Source organism: Papaver somniferum, unplaced genomic scaffold (genome assembly GCF_003573695.1).
Source record: "Papaver somniferum cultivar HN1 unplaced genomic scaffold, ASM357369v1 unplaced-scaffold_117, whole genome shotgun sequence".
NCBI classification, from domain to species: Eukaryota; Viridiplantae; Streptophyta; class Magnoliopsida; order Ranunculales; family Papaveraceae; genus Papaver; species Papaver somniferum.
The window spans coordinates 9,716,905-9,736,595 of NW_020620714.1; the positions used below are offsets into that span (position 1 = coordinate 9,716,905).

A 19,691-nucleotide genomic window follows, 5' to 3' on the forward strand; every position below is an offset into this window, starting at 1 on the left:
TATAGACTCACAATCCGAACTAAAGCTATAAAGTCTTTCACCGTTTCTTTAATAGTTCTAATTCGGCAAAACAAGGCCGCATTATCCCGATTGTGAGGATTACCCGTTTCGGTGCCGAAGGGCTTCATGAATTCTAACCAAGTAGTACATACTCATCAATCCCTTCACTCGTCGTTCTTCACCCTTCTTTGGATAGTATGCTACGTAATTAGTGCAAAGAGACAAATCTTCTTCTAAAGTAAACTCATGAATTGAGGGTGCCATTTTTTTTAGTATATTCTTTGAAGATTATGAAAAACCATGTATGCCTATATATAATACAGGTTACAACGGCTATATATTTCAAAAAAGAGTCGTTAATAGTTTTTTTTTCCAACAATAGACAATTTTCGGATCATAAGAAGGTTTGAACATAAGCCGAATCCGTTTATGTAACGGCTAAAATTTCAAATTTTGAAAATTCTTACAGATTCGGCTTATACGAGTTTGAAGATCTAAGCCGAACCCTCCACTGATTTAGATAATAGTTCAATCTTAAATTATCTCTAACGAATCTCGTCCATTAGTTCTCTAATGGTGTATTTCACAAAGGATTTGAAATCTAGCTTCCTTAAAAAAGAAGAATACCGAAGTTAGTATGCAAACAAAAGCATACTATCGAAATTAAAGATTCGGCGCAAAACTAATTCCATCGAATAAGCCGAACCTGAAGGACAAAGGATTCAGCGCGTAACTAACATTACAGGATACTCCGAACCAGAGTTAAAACATGAAATTCAAGGTGTCCATAACACAATCCCAGCACCATTAAAAACAAAGTTCAGCACCTAAAACCAAAGGTGTTTGCAACACCATAAAACTGTACTTAAAACTTAAGAAAACATTAAAAGGAAGTTGGAAACATGAAATGGCATTTAACCACGATCTCTCTTCTTAGTTGCACGACCACCTCTTCTTCCACCTTGGTCTTCATCTTCCGACGCATCATTACCGGGTTGGCCGGTAGCACCATCTTGGTTTGTACCTTCACCAACTTGTCGAGACCTCTTAGTGGTAGGATTTTGTGTGGGTTCCTCGGGTCCTTCTCCTTTATTGATGATTGCATCCCACTTTTTGTAGAGGTATTTTTGTTCTTCCACGGTCATTGGTGTTTTGCAACCAAGTTTGGCCTTCATTTTTTTCAACATCTCCCTACCCCCGGCAACCTATTTTTTCATTTGTCAACAACTTATAACCGTGAGGTTGAAGACATTTTTACCATAACTAATATATGAAAATAATATAAAGTGAAGTCATTCTTACCATTATCTTGAAAGCGTTGATTACATCTTCGGAAGTAGACTTGTTGGTGATCTTGATTGCCTTCTCCTTCCCCTTATCAGCTACCTTTTTACTTTTCTTATTGATAATGAAGGGATGAGAAATTTGGTTATACCAATCCATATAGCCCGGATCCTCTTCACATGGATCATCAAGTAAAGGTGCTAACTTGGACGCATCTAATGTGTGATCTTCTAAGTTATTCCAAAACTCAAGGGTGGGATCAGGATCATACTTTGGTTCCCAAGATGAGGTGGCGCTTTTAGTTCCAGTACCACTCTTTGGTAACAACCTGAATTTTTCATCAAACAAAGGAACCTTTTGCACGCATCCTAATTGACGGAATACTCGTCGAGGATCGTATATAACATAACCACCGGGATACCACAATGGCCCATGATACATACCTACCGGCATATTCTCATCTTCAACAACTTCATCTTCTTCATATTCCTTCTCATATGGTTAAAAAGTCACATCATCAACACCCACTAGGTCTAACGTCTCTCTCAAGCTTGCCACCAAGTGTTTTTTGTTCCTTTTCTTCGAGTCCTCGTACTCGTACCGTGATGCAGTTGGCTCTGTATCAACATAATCGACATCCTTCTCAAATAGTTTGACCAAGTTCAAAATTGGGAAATGGTCATATATCCACACCTACATCCAAAGAACCACATTCAAAAATCAAAGGAATTGAAGTGATAGAAACAATTTTTACTTGGAAACATCAAAGTAAGAATAAAGTTTGCAAACTCAGAGAACTGTTCGGCTTATATGGATCAAGTATTACAAGCCGAACCAAATAAATAAAAAGTTCGGCTTATACAATTTTATGGCTATAAGCCGAACCATACTCTGAACTCCCAAAAGTTACCTGGAGCAAAGTGAAGTTCCCTCCGATGTTTGTACTTGTCAACCTAGACGCGGTGGCAAGTTGTTCCATCAGGCAAGCGAGCGTAGCCGTTCCCCAAACATACTTGTTATAAGTTTCAAGATTCTTTACCAATTGGAGATAATTAGCATTTACCTTGTTTCCGGTTGTGTCGGGAAAGATGTCTCTACCAAGAGTATAAAGCAAGTAGGCAGTTCCGGCTTGCTTCACTTTGACGAGATCCATTACTCTCTGCTTTGTGTTCTCAAACTCCTTTTTCAAGTTAGTCAGCTTGATCTTCTTATTCTTCTTATTTCTGCCATTGGGAGTGCATACGAAATTGATATCTTTAATGGATCGACAAAACTCCAACTCAGTTTTGTTTGAATCCCAACCAAGACTTTCCTCGAACAAATTGTAGAGATCATCCCAATTCATGTCATAAAAATCAGCATCCACACTTCTACCCCTTGCTTTAAGGCCTGTAATTTTTCTAGCCTCATCAGGAGTGATTTACATCTCTCCAAAAGGTAATTGAAATGTGTAATTTTTTGGACAAAAGCGCTCGGTAAAGGCAGAGGTCGGTACACTATCATATTCCTTATGTCCATAATTGATAGCAGGCCATAAAGCACTGGCTTGTACGTAAGCAATCACCTCAGGAACCTCTTCAGAAAGTTTCCATTCCGCTGCCCTCTGGTGTCTCAATACTCGGACTGCACGATTGTGATCAGGATTCTCATAAATTCTCTTCGCCCAAGATTCGGCATAACCAATCAACACATTTCCTCCATCTTCCGGAAGACCATGAGGCAAACCATCTGATCTAGGTGTAATTACGTCATCTTCATCAGGAATGTGTAAACCAGTGATCGGTCGATCAACATCGTGCTTCTCTTTCTCGGGTTCTGCCACCTTCTTACCTTTCTTGTCTTTCTTGGGTTTTCCTTGGGGTTGTGTTTCTTGATGAACTTATTGATCATCATTTCCAGCTATTCCTTCTAGTTCTTCATCTTCAGCTATTCCTTCTTCTTGTCTTTCAACTCTTACTTGTTCAGCTTTTTCTTCTAAAATGCCTCCTCTACCTCCCGCTCCCAATTTTTTCTTACCTCCTCCTCGAGGATCGGGAGTTTTAAAAGTAGAAGGTGTTACCTTCATCTTCTTCCTCTTTTTAGCTACATCGGTCCTGACACAAGTATGAAAGTTATAAGACTACTTCGAACAAGAAAGGGATACAAATTATACGAAATATGGATTTCAAATGCCAAAAACTTGTCAACAAATAAGAAGGCTCAGCTTACCCGAAATAACACATATGAGCCGAACCATGTCTTAGAATTTTCAATAGCTTACACAGAGAGTGGTTCGGCTCATACCACAAACTATTTATAAGCCGATCTCATTTGTTAGTCTCAAAAACAATACTAGAGAATAAGCTGAACCTAAAATTATGAATTCAAACATTTATTCGGCGCAAAATTAGTACTACCATATGAGCCGATCCTATACACATGCAAAACTTATGAAATTGAAACAACATTTATTCGGCGGAAAACTAGTAATACCATATGAGCCGATCCTATACACATGCAAAACTTATGAAATTGAAACAACATTTATTCGGCGCAAAACTAGTACTACCATACAAGCCGATCCCATACACATGCAAAATTTTATGAAATTTCCACAACACAAATTCGGCGCAAATCTAATGCTATCGAATAAGCCGATCCTAAATACAAGGCTCTATGTCACTAGGTTCAGCACAAAACTGATATGCATTTTAAGCCGAATCGTTCATATGCAGTTTCAGGTTTGAGTTTGAAGAACAGTTCGGCGCAAATCTAAACTTGATTTTACGCCGAACCCAACCCTGTAACCACTGCACAAACCATGTTTTTGACGAATTAAACCAATCATACCAACCAAAAACATCAAATACGAGATGGGTTTTTAGAACTAACCTTCTTATTCTCATTTCAGGAGTTGGTTCTTCTTCAATCTCTTCCTCCGGTTGGATTTATGGTTGATTTTCAGTTTCTTCTTCACTCTCTAAATCTTCTTCTTCTTCAACAGGTTGTTCAATTGATCGATTAGAACGACATACTTTCTTAAGACGACCCATTATATAGATGAGTTTAATCGTCGATTAACTTTTCACGAATCGACGATCAAATTTCGGTGATGATGCGATGAATTTTTTTTTGGAGAAGATGAACGGGTTCGGCTGTTGTGGAGAGGAAGAAGAAGGTGAATGAAACTGATTTTTGATTTATTGATTATAGGTTTTTGTATTAGGGTTGGGGATAGATTAGTAATTTAAAATATTTAAGGGCATATAGGTAATTGAACTACCCATAGGGTACCCCTTATAAGGTCACCCAAGTTAGGACTATTGCTTTGTATGCCTAGAAAGATTTATGTATGCCCAAAATCAGGGTTCATGTTATCTCCTTTCTTAACTTACCAAAAACAGTGAGGAAGAAAAAAGTCCAGGCCTTTACACATACTTTTCCATACCCAATAAGAATCTTTGGTTCGGGATGATGTAGAATGACAAACCATATTTCAGAAGGATTGTGAATTAGGTTCCAGGCAGTTTTAGCAAAAAGAGCCAAGTTGGAGTGGTTTAGCTTTTTAAAACCAAGACCACCTTGAAGTTTGTGACAACATAATTATCTTGCCAAGCTTTAGGGTAACTACCTGCTGGTTGGTTTTTACCGCACCTAAAGTCTCTTTGGGACTTATCCATCTTATAAACAACATCAAAAGGAAGAAGGATTGACCATAATGGATTTGCCAGATTGTGTCAGATGTTTCCCTTTTCACTTAGAAGCTCTTTTGTCAAAATGATCTGCTAGGTGATCAAAAGCCTCATTCTTTGATCTACCAACAAAAAGGGGAATACCTAAGTATTTTTCTTTAAGGTCAATTTTCTTGATTGTAAGTTGTCTAATAAGGGAAACACAAAGCTCTGGGTTGCACTGAAGAAGCAACCATCTTTTTGTTAATTAGTAACCTTACCAGAACAAGCAGTGAAAACATTAATTAAAGACATAATATTATCAGATTCAGCATTACTAAATATAAGGCAATCATCTGCGAAAAAATAGATGAGAGATGCTAGGAGCATCCTTAGTTACCTTAATCCCATGAATGAGTTTAGCAGATTCAACATTCAGGAGTAACCGAGAATATGACTCTATACAAAATATAAAATGGTAAGGAAACATGGGGTCTCCTTGCCTTAAACCTCTAGTAGGTTTAAAAGAGGTACATGGAGTACCATTAAGCATTATGGATATGTTGGTAGGGTTAATCGATTGGTGGATTAACTCACACCAGTCATTAGCCTAAATCTTTTAAGAATGTTTATAAAAAAGGGCCACTCAACTCTGTCGAAAGCTTTCGACATATCTAATTTTAGGCCCATAACCCCATTTCTATCTTTTTTCCTTTTCATGATATGAACCAGCTCAAGGGATATCACCACATTGTCTTGAATATGAAATGGTGAAAAAAAAATTCTTAGCAATGGTTTCATCCTATTGACAATGATTTTAGATAATTTTGTAACTAGTGTTACAAAGAGAAATTAGGTCTAAAATCAGCAGGGGATTATGCTGAGAAAAGTATCGTTCATTTATTTGAGAATGTGTTTAGTTTCAAAGAAATTATTAACCATGAGACATACATCATTTATAAGAAGTACCATGTTTTGCTTATAAAAGCCTGGTGGGAATCCATCAGGTCCTAAAGAACTCCATGAAGCCATTTGATTGATGATACTTCTCACTTCCTCTGTAGTGATGAGAATCAATAACTTATCATTATCCAGATAACTAATACAAGGGTCAAGACAGTTCAGAAAATCTCTACTGGGAAGTGGGTTAGTTGAGTTACTAATGCCGCTGAAATGAAAGATTAAGAGGTCTTCAAGATTTTTCCTGTCACTAGACCATTGTCCATTATTAAGTTTAAGAGCAAAAATATTGTTTAAATGCTTTCTCCTATTAACATAAGTACGATAATAGTTAGTATTCTTATCATAGTTTTTAATATATTCCTGCCTTGACTTTTGAGGATAGAAATCCTCTTGAATTTTCTGCCAATGTTCAAGAGAATGCTCAACATACTTAATAGATTCAACATTCTAAGAACTAAGATGTTGGCAGTTCAGAGCGTGTAGTTCATTCTTCGACTCTCTGACCCTATAGTCAATGTTGCCAAACTGATCGATATTGTATTTTTTGAATCATACTTGACATCTCTTAACTTATTAGTAAATTGATAAGCAGGTGAGCCCTTAACTTCTAATTTATAGGAGTTTTTAATTAATCATTTCACGAAAAGCTGGGTCTCTAAACCAACACTTATAATATCCGTAAGGGCTTTCCCCTCGGTTAAAATCAAGATTAATAGCCAAGAAAATTGGTAAATGGTCGAAGTCTATTAAGTCGATATGATTTTTTCTTTTTAACTTTCATAATGATTCAACCAATAATCATTGACCAAAACCCTGTCAAATCTGGCTTTTATAAGATTTGGAGTGGACTGTCTATTAGACCAAGTATATAACAGCTGACAAAACGAAGGTTAGATAAATTAGCATGGTAATGTTTAATTCACCTATGAAACCCATGGATGAGCAGGTAAATTTCCATTTTCATTAATGTAATTTCATGGCTCCATTTTTTCTTCTTAATCTAATTGTCCCTACAGCACACTCAAAACATATCACGTGATACCAATACTAGTTATAACCGAAATTGATTTGTTCAATCACACAATATAGTTTATATACTACTGTTTCAATAAGTTTCAATAAAATATGTTTGTCTGTTTCAATAAACCGAAATTTATTTGAACAAATCGCATCAAATCCTTGCATTTTGGTGTTAAATATAAATATGTAGTCGGTGGCCACATAAAACAACAATCAATATTACTTAAAAACTATGTAGCTGTTAGTTACGCAAAGTAAACAATCTACACCAGATTTAAAAATCACAATGTTATTTACAAATGACAAGCTTATATGCAGCAGCAGCAGGTCGGCTCATTATATACACAACACAAAAACTGAATGAGAATTAGACTAGAAACAACTCCCAGCAGAGGGTCGTCCTACGGATGACCATGTTCCAAGTTGTCCCACTGATGATGTTCCGAGTGCGCTGAAACAGAAGGACTTAGCAGGTTGCTCTAAATAAGTGAGATTGACGTTTTCTAATTTGATTCCATCGCACGGGGTAGTGGCACTGCAATCGAATGTAACGGCGATTGGTGTTGCTGATGTTCCACTCACATTTAAGTACGTCACCCCACTGATCTTGAGTCCAGAACTCTGATACAGGTTAAAGTTTAAAAACAAGTCAGGTAAATTCATTTTATAAATGGTCATTTCAAGCCAAGCGATTTAATTAGTTCTCACCTGGTCAGAGCAGCCTTTGCTACCGGGGCAATAGTTCTGATCAATAATGACAGGGTTCCGAACATTGTTCATGACTATATTTTGATAAAGAACATTCTTAACAAAACCATCACTTGGTTTCGGCCATGTTTTTATCCGTAATCCATTTTCCGACCCAGTGAAGGTTACATCCTTTACTGTAATTCCTTCAACCCCTGCTTCATCCGGACTTCTAGCTAAACTTCCAATACTGCATATTCAATCATTCATGAATGCACTCACTAAGTCGGTCGAGAAAAATGACACGTGTGTTTAACTGAATGCATAATTCTGAACATGATATCAACGTACCTGATCCCGTGTCCAGGTCCACATGCTACGCCTTGAACCAATAGATTATTGGTGCCGGGGCCTATTGCAATACAATCGTCACCTGTTCTGATGCTTGAATCAATGATTTCTATGGCAGTTGATGATTCTATGTCAATACCATCTGTGTTGGGGCTCTGACGGGGTGCAATAAGAGTCACATTTGTAATCAACAAACTTTTGCAATCATTGATGGCCATATGAGCTCTTTGGCTATCAACGGATACAATACCGCTGACTGTGCCATTTTCAACATTGTTGAACGATAGGGACTTCATATATAGACATTGAAAAGCCATATCAAAATTTATGCATATACAATTAAATGCGTGAACGTTGAATTGGACTGGATATTGTTAAGACTTCTATATGTACATACCGTAGCACCCTCTGGGCAGTATGTACCAGACCTCTTGCAATCCCAAAATTGAGATCCGCGCGCATCTAGAATCCCACCATTAACGGTTAAGCTATTGATGTCTTCGAACAAAACCCAATTGTTATGATTCCCAATATCCTGAGGCGCCTGAATTTTACCATCAATTTGAACTGTAACTCCTGCACTTTCACAAGGACCACTAAAAGCTATTGGGTTAACCAAATAAGTTCCACTAGGTATCCACATCACTGCAGGTGCTATAGAACTGCAAGCTAAAGACCATGCTTGCAAGAAAGCTTCAGTCGAATCCGTTCCTTTATCTGGTTCTGCTCCAAAGTTTAGAACATTATAAGTAACTGCAGTTGCTGATAATGGAAATATGATATGGAAAATTACAACGAGTTTAAGAGAAAATAAGATGATTATGTTAACCATATTAGGTTTTCCTTGTACTTCAGTGAGTAGAGATGAGTTAAAAGTACTTGTAAATGTAGTTAAAGACGGTTGCAAGTATTTATATGTATGGTTGGTAGAAAGGCACATATGTAATGTATATGCGAGTTATAGCAAGTACTATTGGTTGTCCTGAACAGATCACGTGGAAGTCGATAGCAGAACCACCAAATAATTGTTGATAATGCAATTATGATATGTGATAACAATAACCAAATGCCATTAACTATGTGAGAGGCAAAAGTTCCTTTCTCATTAAACTCCAAAATACAGCCAGCATATGGTTTTAAGATGTCTGCAATGTGCTATTAGAAATTAAGTGACTTGTCCGTAAATATAAAAGGCTTTGGATATGTGGAAATTATTTTCCATCCTATAGTAACGCGAATTCTTAGTTATAGCGAACATCATTGAACATATACCAAAGCACTAATATACGAGCGTTCATTCCTAATTCAGTTGCAGATATATCTAAATCCTTATAATCTTACCACTTAATCTGTGCTATCAAATGGGATGTCACCTATATAAATGCGCATTTTTTTCCTGTAATGTTACCTAAGTACCAAACACATGAATAATAGATGATGTAACAACTATGTTTACAAAATAGATAGTGATTCATGGGTTCCAAATGAAATTCCTAACGTAATTAAAAAAATAAATTCCAACAAACGACATTCATTATATAGTAGTATTTATCAATCATTGGAATCTTTTCACGACCTGTCGACCCTTTTGGTTGCACGTCAACAAAGGTGATCAAGAAAGTGCATCTATGCACATTATCAGCACATGGCCAACTGGTTAAACTTGGTAGGTTGAGAAGAAAAAGAACATAAGTTGAATACTTGCAGATGTATCTGTAAGATTTACATAACACAAAAGGTATCTTGCTAGACTTTCTCCTACATACAGTGAATACTATATGCCTATCTGAAATCAAAATGTGCGACCGATGATTCATTTCGTACGTACCTTACTAGACTACACGCCAGGGACACATCTTTGTTTTCCGGTCTAACATGAGTGGTGGTGCTGTGATCATCCATAAACCTGATTATAATTCGTTTTTAGTACAAATTTATGAATAAATTATGCTAGTGCAAGTGGTTGTTGATGTTGGTGGAAGCTTGAGAATCTGAAGCTTCTCCAACCAAAACCAATAACTACTCAAACCACCTCTGCGGTGAAACTAGTGCTATCCCCTTAACATGCAGCTATAGTTCCATAACATTTTGGAAACCCCAAAATTGAAGGGTTTTTTTTGTTTGATAACTCGGGTGCCTAACAGCTACAAGATACAAGATATTGAAAAATATAAAAAATTGGTATAATAGAGTGAAGTTGTAGAGGAGCTTACAATTTTGGCATATTTTCTGGATCTGATATACTCAAGTAGATCAGATAACTCAGCTTCACTAGCGACCCAATTTTTTGAGAATCTAGCAAAAACTTGTCCAGTGGCATTGATCAACTTGAGCTTCAGTTCTGAAGCTCTCATTTTCAGCCTGCAAAGCAATCTTCACTCTAACTGTGAACGAATTAACCAACCACTGGACAGGGAAACTTTAAGGTTATCTGGATTTTTCTCGGGTCTTTCTTGCTAGTTTGATAACTATAAGCAACAAAAGAGAAATACTAAAATTCAAACATCAACTGATCACCGGTATTTCCATTTTCACCAGCTAATCTTCTAAAATTACTACATTAAAGAACATTTCCAAAATCGAACGACTACTACCAACATTAAAAGACAAATCTAACAGTAACTATTTAGAAACATGAGTATTACATATCCAATCGAAAGAAATTAATAATATTAAGACAACAGAATTGAATCTGGAAACTCAGAATCTGTTAGCCGGCTACCAACTGTTTGGTTACACTCGGAAATTATTTAGAAATTAGAAAAAAAAAAATTTTACATTGATAGAGAATTCCACAGTAAGTCAGAATCTTTGCTTGTGTAGTCGAGATATGAAGACGACTAGTTATTTCTACCGGGAAAAAAGATCGATGGATAAAGGTGGATCAGACAGCATGAGAACATTAACAGACAGATCAGATTAATGTAGGTAGATGTGAGGAGGATGTTCCCAATTATCCATTTCGAAATCACACGAAACCAAAAAACGGCGAAGTTGTTGTAGTTTGGTTCAATTGAAATGAGATAGAGTAGATTGTAGTTCCCATTTTCCCTAGCCCGTAATTCCCCTGCTGTGAATCACCCATCGCAAGAATATTAAGAGAATTAAGAGATCAGATCATTCTGCTAGGAAAAATAAGTCTACCTAACGCATATAGTTTCCTGTTTTACCATTTAGTCTTCACCGTATCCGACTTGCTCTTGAGAAGAAAAATCATAGTGCAGATCGCTTATTGAGTATATGTGAGAAGGGTGTTCCCAGTAATCCATTTGAGCAGAAAATCAAAATGAACGAAAGAAATGGAATTTAGAGATTCAAAACCAGAGAGGGACGAAAGACGGCTAAGGTGCAGTAGTTTGGTTTAGTGAGAAATATAGATAGAAAGAGAGTTTTGCGACTGTAGTTTGTAAAACCCTAACGTGTGCCCCTATCCTTATAAAGGGTACTAAAAACTTCATTCTAGCAAAACAAGAGGCCCAGAATTACCCTGGCATAACTTTCACCTCTAATCCTAGGAAAAAAAAATTGATCAAGTTAAGCATGCTTACACATGAGAGGAAATAACTACAATTCTTCCAAGAGTTTTTTTTCCGAAATACTTTCAATTTTAGATTTTCAATGCCATTGATGGGTAAATATCAAGCATTTAATTTAATCCCTTGAGAACGGTTATGTCACATAGTAATTTTCTACAACGGGAAATAATTGGTTGGTCATTTGTTAGGTGGTCCAAAGACTATTTGGTCTAGCCGGAAAAGTCGTTTCCTGTTTGGTCCCGTAATTATTTAAAAGTATTAAGTGGACAAAAATATCCTTCCATACTATTTCAGCATTAAGTTTCGTACTCTTCTATTCCTATAATTATTTGAGTTCATGCTCTCTGATGAACTCTGAACTTCCTCTTATTTTCGTAAAGGAGTTCATTCTCTTTCATGACCTATCGGGCGCTGGTCATGATTATGTAGATCTAGGTTCATTATGTTTGATGAAACAACTTTTAAAAATGGGGGAAATAACGAAATTTTCGAATGAACATATAACAAAACTTGCATTAGTATGAAGAAAAAAACATAGTTCATTTTTCGAATAAAAACCTAATCAAAAACACAGATCTACAAAAATCAAAGAACAAAAAGATTATTTACAAAGATTAAATGAAACTTACCATAAAATCAAATTAATCTCTATAAATCAAATCTTCATAATCTTCGAATCTTCAACAGCAACAGAAACTCGTCTTCTCATCTTCAACAGTAGTATAGAAGAAGAAACAAAGTTCATTCTAATCAATGAACTTCATCATCTTCATTGTCTTAATCATCTTCAACAACAGCACAAAAGAAGAACAAAATCATCGTTGTCTTCATCATCTTCATCGTATTCAACAACAACAGCATCAACAAAACAGTGACGAAGAAACACAAAATATCCGTCGTCTTCATCATCTTCAACAGAAGCAACAACAACATAGAAGAAAAAACCAATAACCTTCGCCGTTCATCATCATCTTCATCGCCTTCATCATCAGCAACAGAAAAATAAAAATGGAGACAAAGATAAACTAGATATGAAACTAAAGAAGAGAGAGAGAAAGTGAATCCGGAAACTACATATTTTCTACCGATTTTTTTTTATATACAGTATATATATATATATATATGGACCCAAATTAAAGGGTATTTCTGCCGATATAAAAAGAAAATTACATCATTCATCACGTCATCCCCGTGAGTATTGTCCACCCTAAGACCAAACAATAATATATAGGACCAAACAACAATATATATTTTAATAAATGACTAAACAGATAGAAAGTTAGTTATAGAGGACAAGTCCTTTTTGCTAACTCATACTTAGCATTACCATTGGGGTTAACTATCCTAAGTAACCTATAACTCCAGTCTTCAACTCTTAACATGAGCCGACTAATGTAATAAATATGAAAGGACCACTCCACTCATTTTTTAATTAGTTTTGAGCGGTTGGTTTCGGTGAATCTAACATCTGCACCTAATCTAATTGGTTTTGAGTTGGAAGGATAATATAAAACACAACTAGTGCAAGAGAAATTAGAGAAAATCAAAGCTGATAAATAAAAACGCATAACAAAACTCAAGGAAGAGTTTTAATAGAAACAAGTTTCGGGAGTGACTTTACAACTGACGCTCCTAGCCACGAAAGCATATTAAAAATCTAGATGGGCTGAGTATAAAATCTCAAGGTGGCTTGAAAATCTATTTTTTCAGAAATTACACTTATAGCCTGTTTGGATACCAGAAGCAGAAGTGCTTCTGTTTCTGAACTTCTAGAAGTTGCTTCTGAGAAGTCGAAAAGTCGAAAAGTTAGTTTGGCAACTGGCTAACTTTTAAGTCGAAAAGCAAATAAGTTAATTTGGAAAATTCACATAATCAGAAGCCAGAAGTCAAAATATCATCAGTATTTTTATATTTTTTAATGTTGAAAATAATTACTCTGAAACCAACAAATATTTTGATATGAACTTAAATATAACTGTGAAAATGAGATCAGTACATATATATATATATATAATTTATATCCATAGATGTTGAGCATAATGTTTGCCGAAATCTAATTAAAGTTACAAAAACTTATACAACATTTCACATAGGCAGGCGGTAATGCAAGGACATGCCCGTTCGAATCCCATCTCGATAAGAATCCATTTCATGTCTTCTTTTTTGAGATTCACTAGCAGATAAATTGGCATAAGTTGTAGTTTCATAAGGATCACTCGGCCCTTCACCAGGAACAATCATGTCATCAATTCCATACTCTAAAAATAAATCGTCTTCCATGGCGTGTCTTCTGATAAAATTATGTATTGCGCATGATGTTATAACAATATTTCTTTGCTTTCGCAAGCTATACGATGACATCATCTTCAAAATACGAAAACGAGCTTTCAGTACTCCAAAACACCGTTCAATTATATTACGCAATGACGAGTGTGAATGGTTAAATTTCTCCCTCGCACTAAGAGGTAACCTGGTTCCGGGATAATCATTGAGATGGTACAGTTGTCCTCTATATGGAGCTAAGTATCCCAGCATATTTGAATATCCCGAGTCAACTACATAATATTTTCCTGCCCAATCGATAATAATTATCACAGATATCTAAGGTTTCAATGTATAAACTATAATGTATCATGAAAATCCCACCTGTGAACTGTAATTTGCATTGTTAGTGAGTAATTTATTTTTTACTAGCACCCGTTCTTCATAATTTAAGAAGTCATATTTTATAGATTCATCTTTAAGCTTCCACTCTCAAACTAGATAAAAAAGAAAATGAAGTATAACATTAATGAAAATTCACCTGTAGGGGGATGCGGGAACTTTGACTGCGGATCGCTGACAGCTTCCATAAATATTCTTGCATCATTAGCTGTGCCTTCCCAACCAGCTAAAACATAAGTGAAACACATATCAAAATCGCAAACACACATCACATTTTGAGTGGGCAAGGTCTTCCTGCCTCGATATGGTATTTGTGTTGCACCACTTGGAACTAAAGCACTAATATGATTTCCCGTTGCCACGGTATCACCAAATATAGTTTGTAGCTTCCGATATTCGGGCAACCAGAGACACGGAACACCTTTGTTCGTGGAAAATTCTGTTAGCTAATGAAAAGTTAGTATTTCATCAAAATAAAAATGTTGCTGGATAGCTAAAAAAAGAAGGTAAAGTAGTTGAACACCACCTTCACTTGCTCATCCCACCATTCATTTGAGGCCTCTACGGTACACAAAACAGGATCCCAGCCTAATCCGGTGTTATCTTCCACGAGTTTCTTATGATCTTTGTACTTTTCCTTCAACTTGGTGAATTTGTTCTTGAACGACTTCAAAGAATATTTCAACCTAAACTTCTTATGAAACTGCTTCCTAATGTCAGTCCAATCATGCTTTGAAAAGGTTCCTGTTTGCCTATTTTCGCCACATATTCGGACCTTATCTAACATCAACTCTATGAAATGTGACTCATGTACTAGAGACCAATTGGCCGGAACTTCGTTAGCATCTTCAAACGAAGGCAATGGGGATTGGTTTGAACTTGAAGCCATAATCTAATAAACAAGGAAGACGCAAGATGATAAATACTTCCTACTACAGGACATGAATACACTGCAACCAAAGTATCAAATTAACTTAACATTCAGCAGTTCATGGGAGAACTGAAAAATGCTTTATATAAATGCACATCTCATCGCAAATAGACGGAAACCTTAGACGCATCCTTGGAATATGCTAACTGGACTTCATGAGAGGATTGAAAGTTCAGTAGGCATAGCCAACTTGATAACGTTGTTCTTCTCATGATTGATGATACCAAATCAATTTATTATTCATATGATTAATTGCTAAGTAATTCCTTATTCATTAAGACTACACCTACCAGCTCTCTTAAATCATGATAAACATCCCAACCAAAATGAAAATTTTAAAGATTCAACGATACTAACAAAACAAATTAATAGAATCCACAGTCAAAAGTTGTAAGATCTCTAAAATTTCAATTTGTTTCATTTAAATTTTTTAATCTACATCTAATGAAGAAAAATTAAAAAAGATGGGAAAGATGATATCATGACTTACATCAACTACTTACAGAAGTTTTAAGATAATCAGATCTACATAAACAAATCAATATACATTCAAAAAAATCAAAAAAACAAAATAAATCATGCAACAAATCAAAGTTTTAAGATAATAAGATCAAAGGCTTCGGTACTTCTACAATCTGGAAAAAAAAATGCTACAAAGAACATAAATCTCATCAATTTTGTTTAAAGATTTATACCTTTCAATGGTATTACCCCTTTGTACTCTTCCTAATCCAAGCTGCTCTGAATTTTTTTTCCTTCTAGGAAGACGAGTTCGAATGAGAAAGGAAAATGTATTAAGAAGGAAAGAAAAAGAAAAAAGAAAAAAAAGACGACATCGCCGAGGAGAAGTTTAGAAGCAACTTCTGGGAGAAGTTGGAAGTCGAGTTTTTTCACTCCAAAAAAAAGCTACTTTTTTGCTTAAATAAGTTGGTATATAATTTGTCATCCAAACATGCTTTTGATTCTTCTACTTAAATAAGTAGAAAAGTTACTTCTGTTTTCATATCCAAACGACCTATTAATAAAATGGAATTTAGAATATGTTTAAGAAATTAGGTGGCTGGAGCACCCCCCTAATTCTATCACTGGTTGTTGCGATGTTACGGTGGCACCAGATCAAAAGTACTTTGGCAGGTTGCTTTGGAAAAGTGAGCTTAAGATTGGCCCAAAGGAAGCAGTTGGTGTTACACAACTTGGTATTCAGTGGGCACCAAAACAAAAGGACTTGGTTTATCTTTTTTGTTTGAAAATGCACCACTAAATAAGACACGGAATTATTCAAGGATGGTAAACCGCATTAGGATTATTTGGGGGTTGCCCTAGCACCTTCACCTTTTCGGCAAAACAAACGGTGGTGGAACCCCCACATGAAACTGGAAACTGACGGGAGTTTGCGTAAGATCTAAATGTTCACTCCATCGGCAGACAAGTGATGCCCATTTTATTTTAGGGTTATTTGGTTTTTGGTACTTATTTTTTGACCAAAATCTGGATTTGGTCTAATATTTGTCCAGTCTTTGTATTTGGTCTAACGACTAACACTGACCCGCACAGAGTCGGTTTGACCATGATGTGTCACTTATTCTGTTAACTAAATATGAAATTACAAAACCAAATCAAACTTTAGTAACAATTATTTGTCCAGTCTTTGTATTTGGTCTAACAACCAACACTGACCCGCGCAGAGTCGGTTTGGCCATGATCTGTCACTTATTCTGTTAACTAAATATGAAATTACAAAACCAAATCAAACTTTAGTAACAATTACTCGTCATGTCCTAACGGTACACTTGTTGAAGATCCATCATAGTATTATTACACAGCATCAAAGTTCAATTGTATCACAACTTTGATAATAATACTACGGTGATATGTATCACTCCCCCTTAGTCAATACTTCATCTCACAATGAAAACCACTCCCCCTTACATAATGACCCGTAAACCATATGTATATGTAGTGTGAACTACAAAATAATTTCCCCCTTTTTGTGAATATAAATTGGCAAAGGTACGAAAACTAGTGGGATCCTAATGAAATTTTCATAGAGAAACTTCTTGACCAAAAGAAAACATATCAAATTTACTTTAGATGATATCACAGAGTCGAAACTTAGTGACTCCATCAAGGAGTTTATTAAGATACAAGTTAACCCCTACATGTTCCAGAACCGCTTCTCCCCTCAAAGATATGGCAATTAAGCACAAGTTCAAAAGGAACTCTCCCCCATAAAATGTCATTCCCTAAAGAACAACAAGAGTGACCTTACTCCAGAGAGAAGGATTTATATATTGGATTTTAGATATCCCACAAGTACGAGCTAAGGACCAATCAATGAAAGTTTCTCATGAGATCGTGTTACCAAAAAAAATAATAGAACTATCTCATGGTAAACAATACACAATATGTAATCATGAAGATCAAGTATTGTAATCATCTTTTCTAAGATACAAACTTATATAAACAAGAATTGATCTGCTTAGAAGGAAGAAATAACTTTTTCAACAAGGATTTACACCAATAATGGTTACCATAAGTGTATGAAAAAGTTTCTTTGACAATAGAAACCAACATCCAATGGCTTTGATTATTGCTTCTAACCTGTTATATTTAAGAATTTCAATCACAAATCAAGTTAGGTAGTTAAGAATTATACACTTGGTATTTATCCATATACATCTTAACCATAACTAGCTCAAATGACTCAAATGAAACTAGTTAAAGAGTTGTTCAATTGATATGTTCTTGTAGAGTTATACAAGAATAAAATTGAAGAACAATCGGTTTGATTCACTTGAATCAATCATGAATATTATATCCACGGTTTGCAAAGATTGCATTCCTTATAATTTAAATGTTTAAGTTCATGAACTTACCGATTTGATAAAGTAACCAGCTTAAGTATGCGTACGGGTATGCGTACTTAAGCAACCGGATTTGAGTTGGTTTAGTTTCCAAACTCAAAAGAAATTTTCGTTTCGAAAACTTCCGCCAGTATGAGTATGGGTACACATACTTAAGGTGACTAGTTAAGAGCTTGTTAATTCCCAAACTCAGCAGAATTTTTCGGTTGGAAAACTTCCGCCAGTATGCGTACGGGTACGCATACTTAACCTGTCTCCTTAACCAATTTCGTATAGACACATATGCATACTCTTGGTTCCCGGTTTATGGATTTATACACTAATGTGCGAACACACTATATATGCTTATATCCAAAGATGGTTACATAATATTAACTCTTCATTTCAATCATTGAAACATTCTTCTATAATGATAATAGCCGTTTTCACACACTATTAGCATCAAAGCAATTTCAAGATATTGAAATAATCATTATGACTTTCGTCACGAGTAAAGATGAACTTGGCTAAACACTAGTAGAAAAGTGACATTTAGTAACAGTTCAAGCTTTCATAAGATAACAGTTCGTAAATTACCTGTTACTAAATATTATGTTGTTAAATAATGGTAACAGTTTTTGTAAGAACTGTTACATAATGTTTTCTAGGTTGTATATTGTAACAGTTTTTATAATAAGTGTTACTATATACCCACGATACTGTAACAAATTTAATATGCTACCATAGCTGACATTATCGTGACATTTATTTAGACAAATTGTTACTATATACCCATGATACTGTAACACATTTAATATGTCACCGTATTTGAAATTATCGTAACATTTTTTATACCAACCGTTACCATATACCAATGTTACTGTAACAGATTTAATATGTCACTATAGTTGACCTTATCATGACATTTCTATAAAACAACTGTTATTATTTATATACATAACTAGTTTTCTGGAATCCATTTCAAAAGGATTACCTACCTCTAGACCGACACAAGTTACTTGTTGATTCAATTTCGTGCACTAGATCATGGATGGTTATCTCAGGTTTAATAGAAACTCAAATCTAATAAAAATAATAAACAAGTGGTATGATATGTAGAAATACTACAATATAATGTGTCGTAGGTGGGCGGTGACAACGAAGGTGGTGGTAACGAAGGTTGTGGTGGAGGTCGATAGTTTATTTTTTAATGAGGATAAATATTTTATATGGATAACATTAACCAAAAATAAAGCATGGAATAGCGGTTCAAGAGTTATAGTCAGGTGTAATAGGTCTCAAGGTCGAATCCCGTGAAGAGTAATTTTATAAAATTTATATTTCAAGCTCAAGAAGCCCAACTTATGGTTGTGGAATGGTGGCCCGATGGTGGCGGGCATGGTGGTGATGGTTGCAGTGGTGCTGGTGTTGGAGGTGGTGGCATCGCTAGTGGTGGAGGTGGTGGTAGTTTCACTATAAATTTTTACCTTTATGCTTTTTTTTATGACAGTTTTCATAAAAACTGTTACAGTTACTCAAACAATAGCAACAGTTTTATGAAAAACAGTTACCGCAACAATTATTCAGTAACACATATTGAATAAACTATTACCAAAAACTACTAACAGTGACAGTTTTAGAATTTATGAGTCATTTTTCCATAGTCATTCCGTAACAGGTTTTGTAAACTATAACAGGGGCTTTAGTAACACCGCAGAAAAAACTAAAACTGTTACAGAAATAATACAGTAACAGTTTTTAA

The 19,691-nt window shown here is 35.5% G+C and overlaps 2 protein-coding genes and 1 long non-coding RNA gene across 3 annotated transcripts; all 3 read right to left on the minus strand.

Annotated features, from left to right (window-relative positions):
* Positions 1-7,252: 7,252 nt before the first annotated feature.
* Positions 7,253-8,787, minus strand: LOC113329820 (polygalacturonase-like). Its single transcript, XM_026576645.1, has 4 exons — positions 8,353-8,787; positions 7,956-8,245; positions 7,626-7,854; positions 7,253-7,538 (listed from the first exon to the last, which is right to left on the minus strand). The coding sequence occupies exons 1-4, from the start codon at positions 8,785-8,787 to the stop codon at positions 7,290-7,292; spliced, it is 1,203 nt and encodes a 400-aa protein (XP_026432430.1). The 3' UTR covers positions 7,253-7,289.
* Positions 8,788-10,452: 1,665 nt separating this feature from the next.
* LOC113329409 lies at positions 10,453-11,347 on the minus strand. Its single transcript, XR_003349864.1, has 2 exons — positions 11,126-11,347; positions 10,453-11,025 (listed from the first exon to the last, which is right to left on the minus strand). It is a non-coding gene; the product is annotated as an uncharacterized LOC113329409 (long non-coding RNA).
* A 2,184-nt stretch (positions 11,348-13,531) lies between these two features.
* On the minus strand, positions 13,532-15,044 carry LOC113329821. The gene is made up of 3 exons (XM_026576646.1): positions 14,688-15,044; positions 14,295-14,601; positions 13,532-14,061 (listed from the first exon to the last, which is right to left on the minus strand). Exons 1-3 carry the CDS (start codon positions 15,042-15,044, stop codon positions 13,577-13,579), a joined length of 1,149 nt encoding a protein of 382 aa, XP_026432431.1. The 3' UTR covers positions 13,532-13,576.
* Positions 15,045-19,691: the final 4,647 nt, after the last annotated feature.